Genomic DNA, 19,616 nt, shown 5'->3' with positions numbered 1-19,616 from the left:
TAGTGCAATCAAAACTATCTATCACAGGGCCGTAATTTTTGGGGGGGCTAGGGGGCTATAGCCCCCAAATGTTTTTTATATCAGCCTCAAAATGCCACTAAAGGTGCTCATTAAAAAAAAAAAAAAAACATCTGCTCATGCTCGCTTTGCTTGCCACCCTCCCCCTAACTCATGAAACTATGATGCCTCAAGCCCCCCCCCAAAAAATCTGCCAAAATTACAGGCCTGAATCACAACAGCTAATGAACGAGCATGAATAGTGTCATGAGTGTGTGTGCCCACGAGTCTTTAAAGTGCATGATGCCTGGCGTCGAAATCTCACCTTGGGCTCCATGACCGAGTGCTGGTTTAGGGAAATCACCACCTCCTCCATCTCACTCAGGATCAGGTGCAGTTGTGGGTTGATGTGGAATGTGTCTGTAATTAGAGAAGAGATTGATGAAGACAAACACTTCAAATACCAACTTCATTTTAAGTAGATATAATTCAAGATGAAAGAAAGCAAACACTTGGATCACTGAGCAATATGAGCAGCAAAACTCTAACTCACTAAAATGTACAAACATTAGAAAAGAATAGTTTGTCTGCCTCAAATGAGTAAGAGAGAGCGAGTCCTCATTCCAGCACTGCAAGTATTTATGATGGGAAAGAAACTCGCTCAACAATAGGTTTTCTGAACAACTAAAGCGGGCCAAGCATCGTGTCCTGTCAGATTACTGTGTACTGAGCCTGTTGCCAAAATAAATGTTAATCCAAAGAATTTTTTCGCTTACTGCTGATGTGAGCAACTGAACCAAAGTTTCTAATGATGACAGAATATTGTAATAATATAGATGGTGAATATCAAAAATACTGATAATCAAAAATAATAAATAACAGAAAGAAAATAAACGCATACCACATAGGCTACACATAGTTTCACATTACAGCATTATCATCTTTGTTCTACTGTTCTGTTTTGTTTTCTGTTCTTCTATTGAAAGAAAAAATATCCCACTAGCAAGCTAATAAAAAAATACATACATAACTATACATACATAAAACTAACAAAGCTTAAAACACGTAACAAATCATTCCTCTGAACACTTTAGCTCACCTGGGTTGTTCCTGCAGCCGCCCGCCGTCACCCCTCGCTGCCACGCCCCCTGGTACACGCGGGAGATCCAGGGCGTCTTGTGCCTGAGGGAGGGCTCGTCGCGGGAAGTCTCGCCGTCCAGATGGATGACTTCGAGTTGTGAGAACGTCCGCACGAAGTCACTGTAAGCCATCCTGTTAGCGAGGGGAAAAGAGGAGATTAAGTATATTGGAGTGAAGGGAGGAAAGGTGTGTGTGTGTGCGTGTGTGTGTGTGTGTGTGTGTTACCTTCCTTCACGTAATATCATATCCTGTGTTCTTATGATATCATGGAACTGCTTTTTTATTTGTCTCATTTGGGCTTCGTTTGGGATGTTTTTCCACGTCACACACACACACACACACACACACACACACACACACACACACACACACACACACACACACACACACACAGAGTACAAACATTGATTATAATCCTGGTAAACAAACTCCGAGCCTTTTACTTTCACCTCCCACGCGACGTCATCTCCCTTCTCCTTCCCCTCCACACCTCCCTCCCTGATTCAATTTCTCGCTTTCTCTTACCTTTCTCTATCATCCCCTCTTCTCTCTCCTCTTTCCTCTTTTTTTTATCTTCTCTGTATTTTGCTTTTTCGATAATTTTTTCCTTAACTTCCTTTCCTCCTCCCATTCTGCTTGTTTTTATTTCACTTCCTGTCCCTACATTTTCCTCTACCTCCTCTTCCATACTCTCCAACAGTCCTATATCCACTTAACTACTTCATTTTCCTCTACTTCTTTTTTCTCTTCCTATATCTCCATTTATTATACGTTCAATAAATAAGCTTTGCCTCTATTGTTTTTGCAGCCTCAACTTCAACTTCCCTCCTACGTACCTCTCCTTTTTACATAATAAACTACTACTACTCCTACTTCGTTTCCTTCTTCTCCTCCTCTTCCTCCGTCTCCTCCTCCTCCTCTTCTTTCGTCTCCTCCTCCAACTCCTTCACAAACTCGTCCTCCACTCACCAGAACTCTCCATCGGCCATGTATTTGAGGTTGAGTCGCTCCTTTTCCCTTGGCGGCACTGTATCCCACTCCGGCGAGACCCGACCCCAGGCCCCGAGGTACTCTGCAGTGGTGCCCAGCGGCGTGCGTACCCTCACCAGCGTCACCTGCTCGCCGCTGTAGCTCTCCACCTGTGCGGGAGGAAGGACGGGTTGTGGTGGTGGTCGTGATAGTGGTGGTGGTCATGGAGTTTTGTTGTTTCCTTGTTAAGTGAAGCCGCGTGATACCTGAAGCATTGGTCGACTCGCGTATCAAACAACTCGATACGCGAAAAGCACACGCCCCGAAGCCTCAGTCAATATATAGTGGATAACAACGCAATGAATGTAGAACGCAATAAGCAATTAAACCCTTAAAAATTGTTGGTGACATGCAGTTTTGTCCTTTTAATTAGCATTTCTACGTTTCTCTCAAATATCTGCCTATGTTTATTATCACAACTTCAATGATGGGTATGAATAGAAAGATTTTTTGTATCCTATAATCACCCAAAGTCCTATCGCCCTACCTCTCCCATCATTAACTCCTCTGTACCCCTCTATATAACACTCTCTCCACTCCATGTAACACAGAAGAAAACACTGATCTATGAAAAGAATACTTCGCATCATATACATAAGTCCCTCAGTGAAAGAAAAATCACTGACCTTCACCATACTTTCTTCCCACCTAATCCATGTACACATTGAAGAAAACACTGATCTTCAACAAAATACCTCCTTCATACACATAACACATCCCTCCTTGACAGAAAAATCACCCTCCTCCATAATAAAAAAAATCTAACTCCACATAAATAACAAATCCCTTCATACAAGAACCCCTCCTCCACCCATCTCGAAACTTTCCTCCCACCCACCTTCTCGATGCAGTAAATCCTGTAGTTGATTCCCAAGACGATGCCATTCGCCAGCTTCTCGGAGGGGGCCTTGGAGGAATGGTTGGTCACTACGGCCGTCACCAGTGAGGTCAGATCCAGCAGCTTCGCCAGGAGTCGCCCGCAGGTGGTTGGGTCCGCCCGGAGACTCACGGACTCCGCTATGCCGCCCGTGAAGTCTGAGAGGCCGTCGAGTGAGGTGCCGTACTTGAGGGCCTCGTATGACCCGTGTAGCCTGTCGGGTCGGGGAGGGAAGGGGAAGGGAGGGGAGGAGGGGGGAAGGAGACGTGAGGGAAGTGGTGGTTATGATGATCGTAATCTAAGTAAAGAGGTGCTTACGTTATTCGGTGGGCTTATCTCGATGTTGGAAGAGTTAAGGGCTTTTTTTCAGCATTCGATAAATATCTTTTACTATTAGCCAGTGAAATACAATGTTATGGTCAGATAAAACTTGATAACCTTGGATAAAAATGTTCCGTTGCTCACGTCCGAACATCTCTCTCTCTCTCTCTCTCTCTCTCTCTCTGTAACTCACTTGGCATAGGCCTTTTCCAGCAGGGCGGGCCAGAACTGCGCCGAGGACTGGGAGTGCACGAAGACCAGCTTGCCGTTGACGGTGGGCAGCCTGTCGTCCACCAGCACCTCCCGCCACTCCCCGCACCACCACACGCGGAACCTGCCGGCGAGGAACTCCACCATCAACACCGCTCCTTGTGTGTGTGTGTGTGTGCGTGTGTGTGTGGTAATTTTTTTTTCAATTTTACGTTATTTATTAGCATATAGTTCATCGCTGATTGTATCCTTTCCTATGATCCTGTCTAAGCAAAAGCCTTCGATCTTACATCCCTTCCTCCTATTTTATCTCCCTTCTTCTCTTCCCCATCCTCGGTTTATTTTTATTCGTGTGTGTGTGTGTGTGTGTGTGTGTGTGTGTGTGTGTGTGTGTGTGTGTGCAACATATTTCTTAAAAGTCTGTGGGTGATGGAAAGAGTTTTAGGTAGCACAATAAATCAAGTATGGTTCGTATTTTGATGAACTTCCTATAATAACTTGTAAGCGAGAAATGTCACCGTTAGAATGGAGACAAGGAAGATTTAAGAATAGGTTTCGTCTTAACTACTGTATATTTTCTTTTTTCGTCTTAACACTTCACATAGTTTTGCAGCACAGACTCGCGTGCGTTGGGTGGAGTGAGTGGAATATCATGGACCCCAGAGCATAACCTGTAAATACGCCCCTTGTGTGGACGCCAGTGTCGGCAATTCGTCTGTGTAACTTGTATGCCTTTATGAATACTGATTACACTCCGTCTTGCGCCTCTTATTCTGCAACGACGTCCAACATCACCATTATTCCTTTTTCTTTTCTTTTTCTTTACTGTCTCCTTGTTTTCATTCCCTCCTCTTCTTCCGTCTTTATTTTATTTTCCTTCTCTCTACTTCTTTCTCCTCATTTTTCTTTTCCCGCTTCTTTCTCCTCCTCCTCCTGTTCCTGTTATTTTCTCCTCCTTTTTCCACCACCACTACTACTACTACTACTACTACTACTACTACTACTGCTACTACTACTACTACAACTGCTACTACTACAACTTCTACTACTACTACTACTGCAACTCACCTGAACACGCCGCAGTAACCTGACTCGGCCTCGAAGTCCTGGTCAGCGGGCACGACGCGGTAGAAGAGTCCCTTGGTGAGGTGGAGGCAGCCCAGGCACGAGACGAACCATCGGTCTCCTGCAACACAAAGATTTACCCGTGTGATGTGATGCTTAGGATGAGGATGCTGTCTGGATGCATTGTCAAAGTATATAATCAACATCGTATGGCTTTTTTCATATATATATTTAAACCTAGAATATTAGCATCCATTTGAGCAGCTATTTTTTATTCTTGATGTGGTTTATGGATAAATTAAGACCATAGGCATCTTATTTTACAGTAAACAGCTCAAGACAAAGAGAAATAACAAAAAAGGCCGCCAATCGCTGCTCCTGCAAAAGTAAACAGAAATAGTGGCCAAAAGAGTGATCAATTTCGAGTGGATCTTAACGATACAAGATTTAGACCTGGTAACGCATAGCACTTTAAGAGGGAAACACTTTTAATTACGGTAAATACACAAAAAAACAACGAAATAGTGGATGGTGGTGTCTCTTAATAAAGTAAATGATGGTAATAATGGTAATAAACTAAATACTGGTGTCTGTCAACCTTGTGAAAAAAAACTCGTTCATGTCTTCATAAAGGTAACGGCGTCTTTCCCACGTTATATCACAGCGTAATTTTATGTTGAAGCATGTCAGCATCGGGCCGGATTAAGAAATAGTGTACAGTAATGATGTGAGATTACGCGAGTCATCCAGAAGCTGTTCGCACCTAATATCAAACAGTCATGCCGCGATCACACTGGTTTCCCGGAAGTGTTCAGTTGTACCACCACCACAACCACCACCACCACCAACAACAACAACAATCAACAATTAAAAAAAAACAGTGACGCATGGAGGATTCTATAACGTAAACACAAGTTAGCTAAGACGCGAGGTTGAGAGTGTATGTATTTGATGTGTATAGAAGTAAGTACACATTTTCAAAACCCAAAAGGCGAGACGAATAGTTTCAGCCATATTCAGTACGTGTGTGAGTATATATTTAATGTAAACAAAAGTATTTACATTTTCAACACGCGGAGGGCAAGACGAATGCTTCAAGCCATACTCAGACCGCGTGTCCTCTTATGTAGCTGCTGCAAAACACGGCCTCGGAATCGTATACTTTATGTAGATAGAAGTAGGCATTTTCTCAACACGTAAATGGGGTGGCGGCGAACGGTCCATGCTATGCCTCGTATGTGCGTGTGTCGTCTTCTGTAGCCGCTGCATCATCACCCACGAAGGACACTTTTTCCCCCCATCCACCACACCCACCACGGCTTATACGGAAGGCGGCGTCACCAGATACTGCGAGACGTGATGTGTGTGGAAGTGTAGGCACGTCTGCGTACTACAATAAAGTTTCTCGCGGCCTCCCCCCCAAATACCTCGCGACGTAAACTTTCCTCTTCCCTGATTCACTTCAGCGTAAATCTTGTAACATGAACGATTCTTTGCAGGAGAGTGTTATACATTGAAAGTTTGCACGTAAATTGAGTGCAGTACAGCCTGAATTGAACACACACACACACACACACACACACACACACACACACACACACACACACACACACACACACACACACACACACATTATCATTAAGTATAAAAATCAACAGAGCAAAATTATTTCTTCAAAGACGAAGCATCAATCACCATTCGTCTGAAGAACACGTTTCAATATTTAAATAACAAAAGAAACGCCAAGGGAAGAAAAATACCCAACACGTCCATTAATCTCTCTCATCAATTATTTATCTCCTTGTCAATCCCTCCCTTCCTCTCCTTCCTTGATTCCTCGCCTGTCAGCCTCACTACACCCGCCCCCCTCTCACCCCATTTCAGGTGCACTAAGCCATTAAGCGCAGCAGGAGCGTCGGCCGCAGACGGAGCAGCGGTGGGGCACAAAAACTGGCCCGCCTTCCTTACACTTTCTGGCGGTACGGAATGTGCGAAAAAAAATCTGACGGAAAAAGTGTTGATGTGTCCTTCGTACGTGCTCCATCAATACACCATTACGAAATTAGGCTGAGATTGAGCTAACATGGTAAGCAGACAGATATGTATAGAGATAAATAGAAATACATATAGTTACAGATTTATAGAGGTGAATTTTAAATGTTAGTGATAATATATGACAGAAATGTGTCAAATGATGCAAACTCAAGCTAACATGGTAAGCAAACAGACATGTATACGAGTAAATAGAAAGGTATACAGTTAGATCTTGACAGGTAACTATTGATTATTACTAGTGGATACATCGCACAAGTCTGTCAACTGATGTAAACTTCACTGAGGTTTGTGCTATATATAACCTTTGTCCTCGAGAGCCCAGTCCTTGAGAGAGTGCAAACAAACAGCATCTTGGACCGCGGGAGCTACTGAGGATGCTAGACTCTTAGGTAACTATCAACAACTGCGCAGAAAAGCAAACATTATGCACACAGACAAACCTCAGCCGCTGGCCTTCTAGTTGTCTTAACATAAAAGCAAGACATTTAAGAAGAGAATGCTTACAGTTATCGAAACCATCATAAAAGCGGACCAGACCTAAACCGATCTTTTCCAGCGAGTAAGTCGAGATAAGGGAGATTTGTTTTTCCTCTCTCGTGGAAAAACTCAACAGTATCTTTATTTTTTCTCGTGCGTTGGACCGTAAATTACTGGCCAACAGGAATATTGTTGGGTTGGTTTGTTCGGTTCTGAGTCTGGACGTTTGAAATGGAGGAGAGGAAAAAAAAAGTCAGGGGTCCCGTTAGTCCAAGACGGCTGGTGATGTTGATTTTGCTGAGGCTGCTCTTGTTGTTATTGTTGTTTCTGTTTGAGTGTTTTTTTCTTGCTGTTATTGGTGCTGGGTCTTGTTTTTGTTGTTGTTGTTGATGTTGATTTTGTTGATGTTGATGATGTTGGTGGTGATGTTGATGTTGTTGATGTTGATGATGGTGGTGATGCTGATGTTGATGTTAATGTTGTTGATGTTGATGATGATGATGTTGATGTTGATGATGTTGGTGTTGATGTTGTTGTTGCTCTAGCCGTTATAAAACTGCCAAAATAGTACAAAAAAATGCTTCAAAATTCTGACACACATGCATCCCCTCAAATTACCTACTTATCCCCCCCCCCCCACACAAAAAAAAGGGGGGTAATACCAAAAGCTACTAATATTATTGTTATTGTTATTGCTGCTGCTAACGTTGATATTGTTGTTGCCGTATCATTGTTTTTTTATGGCTGTCATTGCTGCTGTGTATTGTCGTGTCTGTTATTGTTATTGCTTCTGTTGTTGTTGTTGCAGCTGTTTTTATTTCTTTTATTTCTGTTTTCGCTCCTGTATTATTGGTGTTGTTATTGTCGATGTTGCTGCCGTTAAGTTGCAATATACACACATATACAAGTTCCAAATACTAATAAACGCACATATACAAGTTCCAAATACTAATACACACACATATACAAGTTCCAAATACTAATACACACACATATACAAGTTCCAAATACTAATACACACACAACCCTTCGCATACCCATCAATCATAAAAAAAGAAAAATGGTTAATGATAAAAAGATGCAACACGAAATATGAACTAATCCCGCATACTCATCACACACAACACTCTATTAGCTCTTCGAAATTCGCTTTGCTTCTGCCTGACGTACAAAAAATGCAAATAAACTGGATTTCAGGTGTGTAATCAGACCTCCACCACACACCCTCCGATCCTACAACCTTGAGAGTACCGCTGGCATTGATCACAGGGGGGGGGGGAGAGAGAGAGAGAGAGAGAGAGAGAGAGAGAGAGAGAGATTATAGAAATTAATCCTTGAGGTGGTGAAGTAATCAGGACATCCCCCCCTCTCCCCTCACCCCCCACCCCACCCCTCTCACCCTCCCACACCCACCCACCCCTCTCACCTCCCCACACCCACCTACCCACCACCCCGCACACGAGCGCACATCAACACTGCTCCCCCATACAGCAAAGGCCGCATTAGAGCCACAAGGGTAGGAGGCAGAGGTGTGTGTCTTTTGCTCGATTGTCTTGGTGGGAGGCTACTCTATGACGGGGCGGTGGAAGGCTAGGCTATAACGAAGGGGGAGGAAAACTCTGCGCACTCACATTCAGTTTCTGCGGGTCTATTAAACAAGAACAAGATGCGGCAGTAACAGTAACAGTACATTTGAACCGATGGTGGTAACATATGCACCAGTAACGGGGAGAGCAATTATCCTGCCATGTATTTCTTTTACTTCTACGCCATTTTCAAGAAGTAGCCTCAGACTTGCGGATCCGGTTATTTTTATTGTTTTCACCTGACGCGGTGTCTTTGGTAGGTTTCTTATTTCCTTATTTAAGTCTTAATGATTTTGTTAAGTTATGTTTGGCACTGCGGACACCACATTGAAGGGTTCAGAAATGATTATCGAATTTCATTTTTCAGTGGAGAGAAGATTGGAACTCGTGTGACAGCTTTGGGCATGCCATTTATCAGCGTGATATTTCTCTTGACTGATCAGCTTGGATTCTCCGGGGTCTGTTGTGACTGGTGGCTTCCCGTGAATGGAACACAACAGGTTTGGTCCAGGAGCGTTGACAGACGCGCCGAGGCTTGATACACAGGATGATGTGGTGCAGCATTCTTTGAACTCCTGACAAATAAATTTCGTGCACGACAAAATGTGCCAAAAGAAACCAAAGAAAACGCATGCACACAAGTTGTTGGGTTGGCATTAGTCAAATATACACTTTTCTTCTGCTGTTTCTTTTTTTTACATTCCCTAGTTCACCCAATTTGTAGTTAAATTTTCGATTGTTACTGCATGAAGCATCTTTTTCTGTTACCGAGAGAGGAGAGGCGCGCCACGGTGAGGTCATGTGGAGAGGCGAGGGCAGGGCGGCAAGTGGCTCAGGCGACCTAGTTAGAGGCCGCTCCTGCCCCTCCGTGCTGCTGCGAGACAGCCACTCTGGGGCGGCAACAAAACAACCTTCCCAAGGATGTTTCTGAAGCATTTTTGAGAGTTTATCCCATGGGAGAGGACACCGTTCCCTTTCCCACAATTTAGTGAACGTTCTGAAAGATACATCTCTCTCTCTCTCTCTCTCTCTCTCTCTCTCTCTCTCTCTCTCTCTCTCTCTCTCTCTCTCTGTCTCTGTCTCTCTCTCTGTCTCTCTCTCTCTCTCTCTCTCTCTCTCTCTCTCTCTCTCTCTCTCTCTCTCTCTCTCTCTCTCTCTCTCTCTCTCTCTCTCTCTCTCTCTCTCTCTCTCTCTCTCTCTCTCTCTCTCTCTCTCTCTCTCTCTCTCTCTGAGGAGGAGGAGGAAGAGAAGAGGAAGAGGAGGAGGAAGAGAGGAGGAGGAGGAGGAGGAGGAGGAGGAGGAGGAGGAGGAGGAGGAGGAGGAGGAGGCGGAGGAGGAGGAGGAGGAGGAGGAGGAGGAAAATGAGAAGGAGGAAGAAACAAAGTGATACAGACACCAGCCCTCTAGCATTCCTTTCCTTATTCAGCACTTTTTCGCTAATGGTAAGAAGAGGGACCGGTCTGCGCTGCGCCGCCTCCGTGTGTCCTCAGTGCAACATTATGAAGCCGTTACACAAGGACCTGAGCTTCTGATCCCACGAGACTTCGACGTGTGAGTTCCCGTGTTTTACGAGGAGAGGACAAGAAGTGAAGTCAGAGTACAACTTAAAGGTGCATTTCTGACATTGTTTCGACAGCCAGGCGCAGGGATAAATCTATAAATTGATTTTGGGGAGTGTCACAGCGATTTTTGTTAGTTTAGTGTTGTTAGAACAGTGTTAAGCAATCTGAGGATCACTTAAGACATTATACCCAAATCCGTCGTAGATCAGGGAATATTTCGTGGGTGTTCTTCCCTTAAACAAGAGCTACAAGTCTTTTACTGTATCTTTCAACTGGCTTGTTTGTGAGACCTGAATGTTCCCACCGCCAAAAATATCATTCGACTTTCACTATTGTAGAATTTCTCCCTCCACCGCGTATATCCTCATTCTCACCATCATTACCAGCATCACCATCATTACCACGACCGTCAACACTACTTTCAGTCGTCAGTGCATGTTGTTGTTGGTGAGTTAAATGAACTGAGGAGAAAACAAGGCCAGTAGCAGCAGCAGCAGCAGCAATAACAAGAAAAAACAAAAACAATAACAAAAACATGAACAACACACTGCCACCTCCAACAACAACAATAACACACACACACACACACACACACACACACACACACACACACACACACACACACACACACATACACACACACACACACACACACACACACACCACGAACGTTATCTCATCGGTCACTATTACGGTAGCGAGTATAATAAATGACTTGAGTTTTATCATTCCTTGGACTCACACTCTCAGAAGGTTTCAACAGAGAACAAAGCAACGGAGACATTTACCACAATCACCCCCACTACTGCTACTACTACTACTACTACTACTACTACTACGCCTGCCTCATACAAAAACATGACAACAAAGCGGCGACATCGTACGACAAGAGCGACACTAAAAAATAAACGACAGTAAAGAAGATATATAAAAAGCGAAGGAGAAAGAGAGCGAGACGGACGCATTGCAACAGTCCCCCGAGGTAATGTCTCGATGGGAAGAATTTACCGGGGAAAAAATACTCGTAAGAAATACTTGACGCAACTTCCTGAGACGTGGCAAGTTAACGAATGAGGAGGAGAAGGAGGAGGAGGAAGGAAGGGGAGGAAAAAGGAGAGGAAAATCGATAAAGAAAGAAAGAAGAAAAAGAATGAGAGGATAAAAAGAAGGAAAGAAACGGGGAGAAGAAAAGATGAGTGAAAAGTAAAAGGGAGAAAAGGAAAGAAAAGCGAAAGATACATAGAGAAAGAAGAAAGAAAAGGGGGTGAAGAAAAGATGAGAAAAGTGAAAGGAAGAAAAGGCAAAAGAAAAGATACATAGAGAAGAAAGAAAAGAAAAGGTGAAAATATGAGAAAAGTAAAAAGAAGAAAAGGAAAAAAAGAGAGAGATACACAGAGAGAGAAGAAAGAAAAGGGGATGAGGAAAAGAGGTGAAAACATAAAAGAAAGAAAAGAAAAGAAACGAGAGAGAGAGAGAGAGAAAGAGAGAGAGAAGAAAGAAAAAGGAAGGAAGAAAAGGTAACAAAAATAAAAGGAAGTTAAATATGAAGGGGCAGTAAAGGAAAAAAAATACCAGAGGAGTGACAGAAAGGGAGGAACAGAATGGAGAGAAAGAAAAGGATAGACAGACAGATAGAGAGAAAGAGAAATAGATAGAAAAATAAAAGGAAGAAAAAAAGTTGAAGGGGCAGCAAAAATAAATAAAAAGGACCTACGAGTAAAGCAACATGAAACAGGAACAGAATGGAGAAAGAATAGGATAAATAGACAGATAGAGAGGAAGAGAAATAGATAGAAAAATAAAAGGAAGAAAAAAAGTTGAAAGGGCACCAAAGAAAGCAAGAAAAAGGACCTACAAGTAAAGTGACATGAAACGAGGAACAGAACGGAGAAAGAAAAGGATAGACAGATAGATAAAGAGAAAGAGTAATAGATAGAAAAATAAAAGGAAGAAAAAAAGTTGAAAGGGCACCAAAGAAAGAAAGCAAAAAAGGACCTACAAGTAAAGCGACATTAAACAGGAACAGAACAGAGAAAAAATAGGATAAATAGACAGATAGAGAGAAAAATGGGAAAAATAAAAAGGAAGGAAGAAGGTGAAAGGGAAGTAAAGAAGGAAAAAAAAGGACCTACAAGTGAGGAGACAGGAAACGAGGAACAGAACTGAGAGAAAGGAAAGGAAGGGAATGGGCGGAGTCGCTGATGAATGGCAAGAATGATGACCAAGAGGAAGAAAACAAGGAAATGCTGTGCCTGAAAAGTACTGCTACTCGAAGGGGGGGAGGAGGAGAGAGGGGAGGGAGGTGGGGAGGGGGAGAGGGGGAGAGGAGGGTGTTGAGAGAGAGTATACAGCCGAGGACCGGGGCCATGGACCAACCACCCTTATGACGTCACAGTCGACACACACCCTCAGGCGGTTGTCATGCGCCTGGCACCGCTGTTACCCTCCGTGGCAGCTTGTTGTTCTTGTTCTTGTTTTTATTTTTCTTGTTATTGTGCTCCTTGTTCCTGGTATTCTTGTTATTATTCTTGTTCTAATATATTTCTTCTTCTTGTTCTTTTGATCCTCCTTGTACTTTTTGTTCTTTGATTTCTTGTTCTGCTTCTTTCTCTTCTACCTGTTCTACTTTCTGTTCTTTTACTTCTTTCACTTCTTGTTTTTGTCGATCTGAAGTAGTAGTAGTAGTAGTAGTAGTAGTAGTAGTAGTAGTAGTAGTAGTAGTAGTAGTAGTAGTAGTAGTAGTAGTAGTAGTAGTAGTAGTATCGACATCGACATCACAATCAAAGTCAAGAAAGGAAAAAAAAAAAACAGAATTATGACCAAAGATTTCAATGCTGACAAAGTAATAATCCTAATTTTTCCTGCCCACACCTTGGTATACGGGATCTCGATAACTGTACTGAATTAATTAATGGCGTTGTTATTGGCCTCACCAAGCAAGACCTGTCCTATGATTATCAAGTCTAACTGAACGAGACAGCCCACAGGATACATATACAAGGAATTATCTCGCTATTATTCCTCTCACACTGTCGGACGATAATCTGGATATTTAATGCACTAACGAAGCATTATATAGCTTTAACTTTCCCTTGACTTCATCTTTCGTCCTTTACCTTCCACCCCTTCTTGTCTCTCTCTCCTTTAACCTTTCCTTAAATAAATAAAGTGGAGATCATGCGCAGTGAAGCGAGGCAACGTCCCGCGTCTCCAAGTGTATAGTTCAGTGAGTGAATCAACAGCCCGCGCCAGAAAGGGTATGGGTCGATATTCTCAAATGCTTCTGCCTCTCACGTCAATTATTTCCTAGGGCCAAAAACGAGATCCACCGTGTTCTACTGAGCGTTTTTTTCGGTTCATGGTTCAGAGGATAGGTCAAACTACCACCGGGGTCATTTAACTATCCCTGGAGATGCCCAAAAGTCCTACAAAAAACGTGTCAAATGTGTGTGTGCTTGGGCGCCGAAATGTTTCAGAATATGGCCCTAAGTGTGGGGGCGCGTGGGAGGGGAGACAAGGGAAGGAAGGTTAGCGGCAGGGAATGCGGGTCACACTGAACCTTGCGTGGGAAAGATATGTGTTGAGTCAAGCTCTGGAAGGGTTTAACATGGGCGGAACTCTCCTTTTTTGGGGTGAGGAAGGCGCCACCCTAAACATCACCTCCCCCCCCCACTAGTAACGGACCTGGTGGTAATGGTCTAGTGGGGGGCGAATAGAAGCGGTAATGTCATTATTTGTTGCTGTGAAAGAATAATATAACAAGGAAGGAAGGCGATCGCTGCATGCCGGCCACCCTGTAGACAGTGTGAACTCTTCTTTTTCACTTCTTCCTCTTTTCGTTTGACGTTCTTAAATTCCTTCATGGGTTTGGACGCCGTTGACAGTGGAAACGTTTAAACACACATAGAGAAAGGACTACATACAAATCATCTTCTTTTCGTTTGAGGTCCATATTTTCCCTCATGGATTTGGACGCCGTAGTCAGTAGTAACATTTAAACATATACATACAGATAGAACTTCATACAAACTTATACAAGAGGACATAGAAAAGGAAACATATGAGAGCCCTACATGTAAGATTAAAACAAAAAGAGGATGACGGTGACTACGAGAAATGGAACTGACGGGACAAATCACAGCAGGCGAAGATGATTGTGATGGTGATAACGATAGGAAAGAAGGGAATGATGGCAGCGGCGTGAGGTTGCAGAAAAGAGAAATGAAGATGGAGACGGAAAATAAAAGTTGACAGGGTGAAAAATCGTGTAAGTACGGATTGTTGCGATAGTGGATGAGAAGATAAAGGGAGGTATTAAACTCGCTATGGTCTGGAAAGGAAGGGAACGATGGGAATGGTGGTAGTAATGGTAGAAACACAGGCAATGGAAGTTCTAGTAATGGTAGAAATCATGGTTGTTATGGGGACGGTGATGGAGATGGCAAACGAGGAAATAGTGGCTGATTAATGGACCAAGAAGGAAGGGGGACGGGAATGGTGAAGGGGAGACGTGTGTGGGCGGTGGCAGGGGCGGCAGGGGAGGAGAAGGAGGCGACAATGACAGCGGTGAAGGGAGGTGGACACGCCCCTTCTTATCTTCGCTGTGGGTTGGTAAAGGGAGGGACGGAAGGGACGTGAAAGGCCGCTAACACACACACACACACACACACACACACACACACACACACACACACATGCACTCTGTCCCCACCTCGCCCTTGACATTTGCGGCGGAAACAATGCGGCCACCCGTGCAACATTTTCTCCGGCGCCACACACAAAACACGTACGGAGACCCCTCCTTCCCTTCCCTCCCCGCGCGGGCCACTATCGCTCAAGGTCATCCCTCACCCACACTTTCTCGTTGCTTATTTATTACCTGGCGAGGAAAATGGTATTGCTTGGTGGAAAAACTTCGCACGCTAGACGAACTTAAAAGTCAGGTGAGGGAAAGAAGGAAGGTTAGTATACGAAAAACACTCTACACGTCAGATTACCTTGGCTTCAGGTGACTAAGGGAAAGAGAACATGCAGGGTAGAACGCGGAAAACACTACACATGTCAGTCTAGCTTGAGTTATAACGAGAAAAAAAGAAATGATTGAAAGTGAGCTCATACCAGAATAACATGATTTCAGGCGATAAAAATAAGGCATAGTAAAAGAAAACGGTGACTAGACTAATTTTTTAGCGAGGAAAACGAGAGAAAGTCCAATGATTCCGCTCAATAGATTATCATGTTTTCTAGCGATAAAAATAGAGAAATATCAAAAACTAACACATGCCACAGTGACTTCATTTCTAGGGCTGTCACTGGTGGTTTAGGTTAACTGAAGAGGAAATGAAAGTAAATGATGAAAGAACGATCACAGCACTGTATATTTGTCCCTCTCATTCTAAAACAAGATTAATATGAAGTAAAAAGGAAAGGGCCACGTCGAACTTTTCTGTCACTCTCTCGGTTTGTTCGTACCACTACACGCTCTGTTTTGCATTGTGGATGAAGTAAAAACAATTGACACGGGTAAAAGTAAATTATCCAGGTTATAGATCGGTTATATTTGGCGTTGCTCCTTTTCATATATAGTTAATCTACTGTCTCTCTTTCACTCTTTCTCTTTATCTATCCATCTCCTTCTCTGTCTCCCTCTGAGGATCCAAGACGGCCTAGATCCTTGTGTTTATATGCAAATACAAACAAGATATTAGTCATGAGTCTTTATTTTCAACTCTTCCCGTCTTCTTGTGGGATCAGTGATTTACATTTTATTATCTTATTTTTATTTGCCCTTGAGCCGCTTCCATTTACTGAGAAAAAAGAAAGCAATTGATTTATTTTCTTTCTCCATTAGGGTACTTAACTTCGGCACCTGTTGTATACGTTGTAAAAGTGAGGCCATTTAAGATGTAAGTTTTCTTTTTCATTTTTTTCCTGACTGGATTGCTCTTTCGTGTTACAATAGATAAAGATTACGCATAAAAGTGCCTGGTTTCCTTTTTAACGCCAATTGATTTAGGCTTCATTATCACAGTTTTTGCTCCTTGAACGCGCTCCGAATACTCGCGTTTTTTCTGCCATAACATGCAACCAGGGCAGTTTTTCTTGCTTATCGAAATCACGAAGCACAACTAAAGCAACACATTAAGGTTTCACTCACCGCTACACACTGTTTGGACGTGTGTAAACAGACGAGCACGCAGGCCAAACACACACACACACACACACACACACACACGCACACCGGCTGCCATTAAAACCATAAAAATTACCTATCGCCTTGAAGCGGAGAAAAAAAGAAAAGTCACCACCACCACCACCACCACCAAGACGCCTTCACCTCGAGGGGAAGGCAGCCTCGAGGAAGGAGTGGCAGACTGGCTGGTGGAGAGCGAAGTGGCGCGTGGGAACTGTCGTTTAAGTTATGGCTTTGGCCCCACGACGAACTGACTGACGGAGTGTTCCTGCCTTTAATCTCTCTCTCTCTCTCTCTCTCTCTCTCTCTCTCTCTCTCTCTCTCTCTCTCTCTCTCTCTCTCTCTCTAACATAAATTTCATGTTCGTCTCCTCCTCTGAGAACCGTAAAACCTTTATTATCATTAAATTATCAACGTCTTTGTCTTCATCACGAGGCTCTTATGATGTGGAAACCGCGGAGGAGGAGGAAGAGATGGAAGAGGAAGAGGTGGAGGGGGAGAAGATAAAAGAGGAGGGAGAGGAGGAGGAGTAGGAGGAGGAGAGACGAAAACATGAGAGGGGAGATAAAAAGGAGACAAATATGGTCGAAAAACAAATGATGACCTTCTCTCTCTCTCTCTCTCTCTCTCTCTCTCTCTCTCTCTCTCTCTCTCTCTCTCTCTCTCTCTCTCTCTCTCTCTTATCACTCGGGAGGTTCCGGGGGGCGGCGAGTGCTGTGTGTTGTGTGTGGAGAGGCGGAAGTAGGTCGGTAGGTGACGAGTGAGCCGCCTGCAGCCCACGCTTATACCAGTAGACTCCTGCACCGGCTCACTCGCTCCTCACTCACTCTTTGTTCTTCTGTTCTATTCTTCCTTTATAACCCACATAATTCCCTGCAGACAAGCTCATTTTCTTTGTTTTCCTTTCCTGTGTCTTTATACTCTCGCTCTGTTGTTCTTTATTAGTGTTTATATTCGTTACTTGTATCAATTGTGCCCTTTCGTTTCCTTTCTTCTATAGACCTTTGGTTTTGAATATATCCCTTACTCTTATAATTTCTCTCCTGCCGATTTCCTTTCATCTTTGTCTTTATGTACGCACTCTACAGCCCTCCAGTATTCATTTTATATCAATTTCTATCATTACTTCGCTCCTGCCGCTTTCCTTTCCTTTCTTGTCTTTATATACTCTCACTAAAACCCTCCATTATTAGTTTTATATCCATTACGCCTGTTACTTCTTTCCTGCCGTTTTCCCCACTCTCCTGTGCAATATTCAATCATTCACTTATTACTCACACATCGCCTGACTACTATCACTCACTCAGTCGTTCATCCCATACAAGTCTCGCCTCATATAGTTTACTCACGCTTTCAACACTGATCCAATCACTCTCCCAACTCATTAACTCACACGACAACTCATTCAGGCATTCCATAGCCCATTATTTCTCTACACATACATTCACTTGCCCACCCTAACTACAGGCTGGCACACCATACACAGACACGCTACTCTCACTCAGCCAGCCACCCATTCAGCCATGCTGCCCATCCACCTAAACTTCCACACTCCACCTCACTCACTCGCCTATTAATTCCACTACCCGGCCACACCCACCCATTTGCCCTTCCACACTCACGCACGGTAACTTTCACAACCAAATATCTCCCCCTTTTACCTACCTAATACCTACGAACATTACTATTATGGCCACTACTACTACTACTACTACTACTCTCTTAACCTACAAACATTACTATTACTATCGGTGTTTCTTCTACTACCACCACTACAACGTCCTAACAACACATACATCATAGCCACACTCCACCTCCATCACCACCATCACCACGCAAAACACAACCCCCACTTATGTCTCATCCTAGATACTCAAAAACTCGACTTTCACCCAACCCTCCGTACGTACACACATACATAACGCTTTAGCCGCCCCCACTCCGACAGCACCTCCGCCCATATCTCCTTTGTCGACTCCCCTCTCCCTCCCCCTTTCTCTTCTCCCATCATTAGCGTCGGGAAAAAACCGAGGGAAAGGGGAGTTTAAAAGAGAGGATGCTTGGGAAGTGTACGTGCAATTTAGGTTCTTGATGAATGTCCGAATTAACTTCTTTGCGGTAAATCGCCACAAACGGAGCAAATTAGTTTTTCCGCACTTGTCAAAGCTTAGAACCCACACCGTAAAACCTGTAGCAGTAGTAGTAAAACTCAAGACAGCGAGAAATCAACGTGAAATTGGCCCTTGATGACTATGGTGTGCTTTTATTAAATTACAGTGGGGTGATACCAGTGTTTATTTATAGTGATGGAATTATTATACACTTTTATTATGTACTTTCTATTATTGGAGCAGTGATAAGGGTCCTTTTTCTTTAGTTTTGCCCTTGAGCTGCTTCTTTACTGTGAAAAAAAAAGACAAACGCAGGTGGTCGGGTCATCGCGGTACGGACGGAGCAGGTATGGAGAGGTTAAGGTTCCCATACATGATGAGGGGGACCAGCAGGGGACGCAGGTGTATGGGAGGAGAAGGAGGAGGAGGAGGAGAAGGAGGAGGAGGAGTAGGAGAACGAGGAGGGCGAGGCATATAAAAAAGAAGAAAATGAGGAAAATGAGGCAGACGCGGAAGGGAGCCGGAAAGAGTACCGTAAAAATACATAAGCTTTCACCGTGATCGCCTGCGTCCCAATTTATGGCTTGTTGACCATTACCAGTCTGTTCCTCTGTCGCCGCTGGTCCCGCCTACGCAGATACGCACGCCACCACCACGCCTCGCTCACTCACCACGCCACATTCACCCATTACGTCGCTACTTTACGCCACTTCACACTAACCACTTCTAGAAATACACCAACAATTTTACGTTTTGAAATCACTTTTGTTTGGAATGCCGCTGCTTAAGTTAGTTTATTTAGAGAAGCGGAAGAAAGGAAAGTGTTGCAGTGTTGCCATAATCACACGTGCAACATTTATATCTCCAATACTAGTCCGCTAAATTGAAACACTTCTTCCTTGATATTGGTCTTTGCTCACGGCTTTATCTCTTACGTCTGGCAGCTCATTCGCCATTCTCTTCACATATCTCTTAATTTACTTTTTCTTCCTT

The 19,616-nt window shown here is 43.6% G+C and overlaps 1 protein-coding gene across 3 annotated transcripts in view; it reads right to left on the bottom strand.

Moving 5' to 3' along the window:
- LOC127007125 (calpain-C-like) overlaps positions 1–19,616 on the bottom strand; it is a 57,672-nt gene that overhangs the window by 7,356 nt on the left and 30,700 nt on the right. For all 3 annotated transcript variants that reach the window (XM_050877763.1, XM_050877765.1, XM_050877764.1), the window contains exons 4-9: positions 4,643–4,760; positions 3,558–3,698; positions 3,005–3,257; positions 2,107–2,276; positions 1,097–1,269; positions 323–417 (exon numbers count right to left, since the gene is read on the bottom strand). In XM_050877763.1, the coding sequence (XP_050733720.1) occupies positions 323–417; positions 1,097–1,269; positions 2,107–2,276; positions 3,005–3,257; positions 3,558–3,698; positions 4,643–4,760 (950 nt within the window). The remainder of the gene's footprint in view (positions 1–322; positions 418–1,096; positions 1,270–2,106; positions 2,277–3,004; positions 3,258–3,557; positions 3,699–4,642; positions 4,761–19,616) is intronic.

Source organism: Eriocheir sinensis, chromosome 34 (assembly GCF_024679095.1).
Source record: "Eriocheir sinensis breed Jianghai 21 chromosome 34, ASM2467909v1, whole genome shotgun sequence".
Lineage (NCBI taxonomy): Eukaryota > Metazoa > Arthropoda > Malacostraca > Decapoda > Varunidae > Eriocheir > Eriocheir sinensis.
The sequence above is the reverse complement of the archived record's forward strand: the minus strand, read 5'-3'. Positions and strand labels throughout refer to the sequence as shown.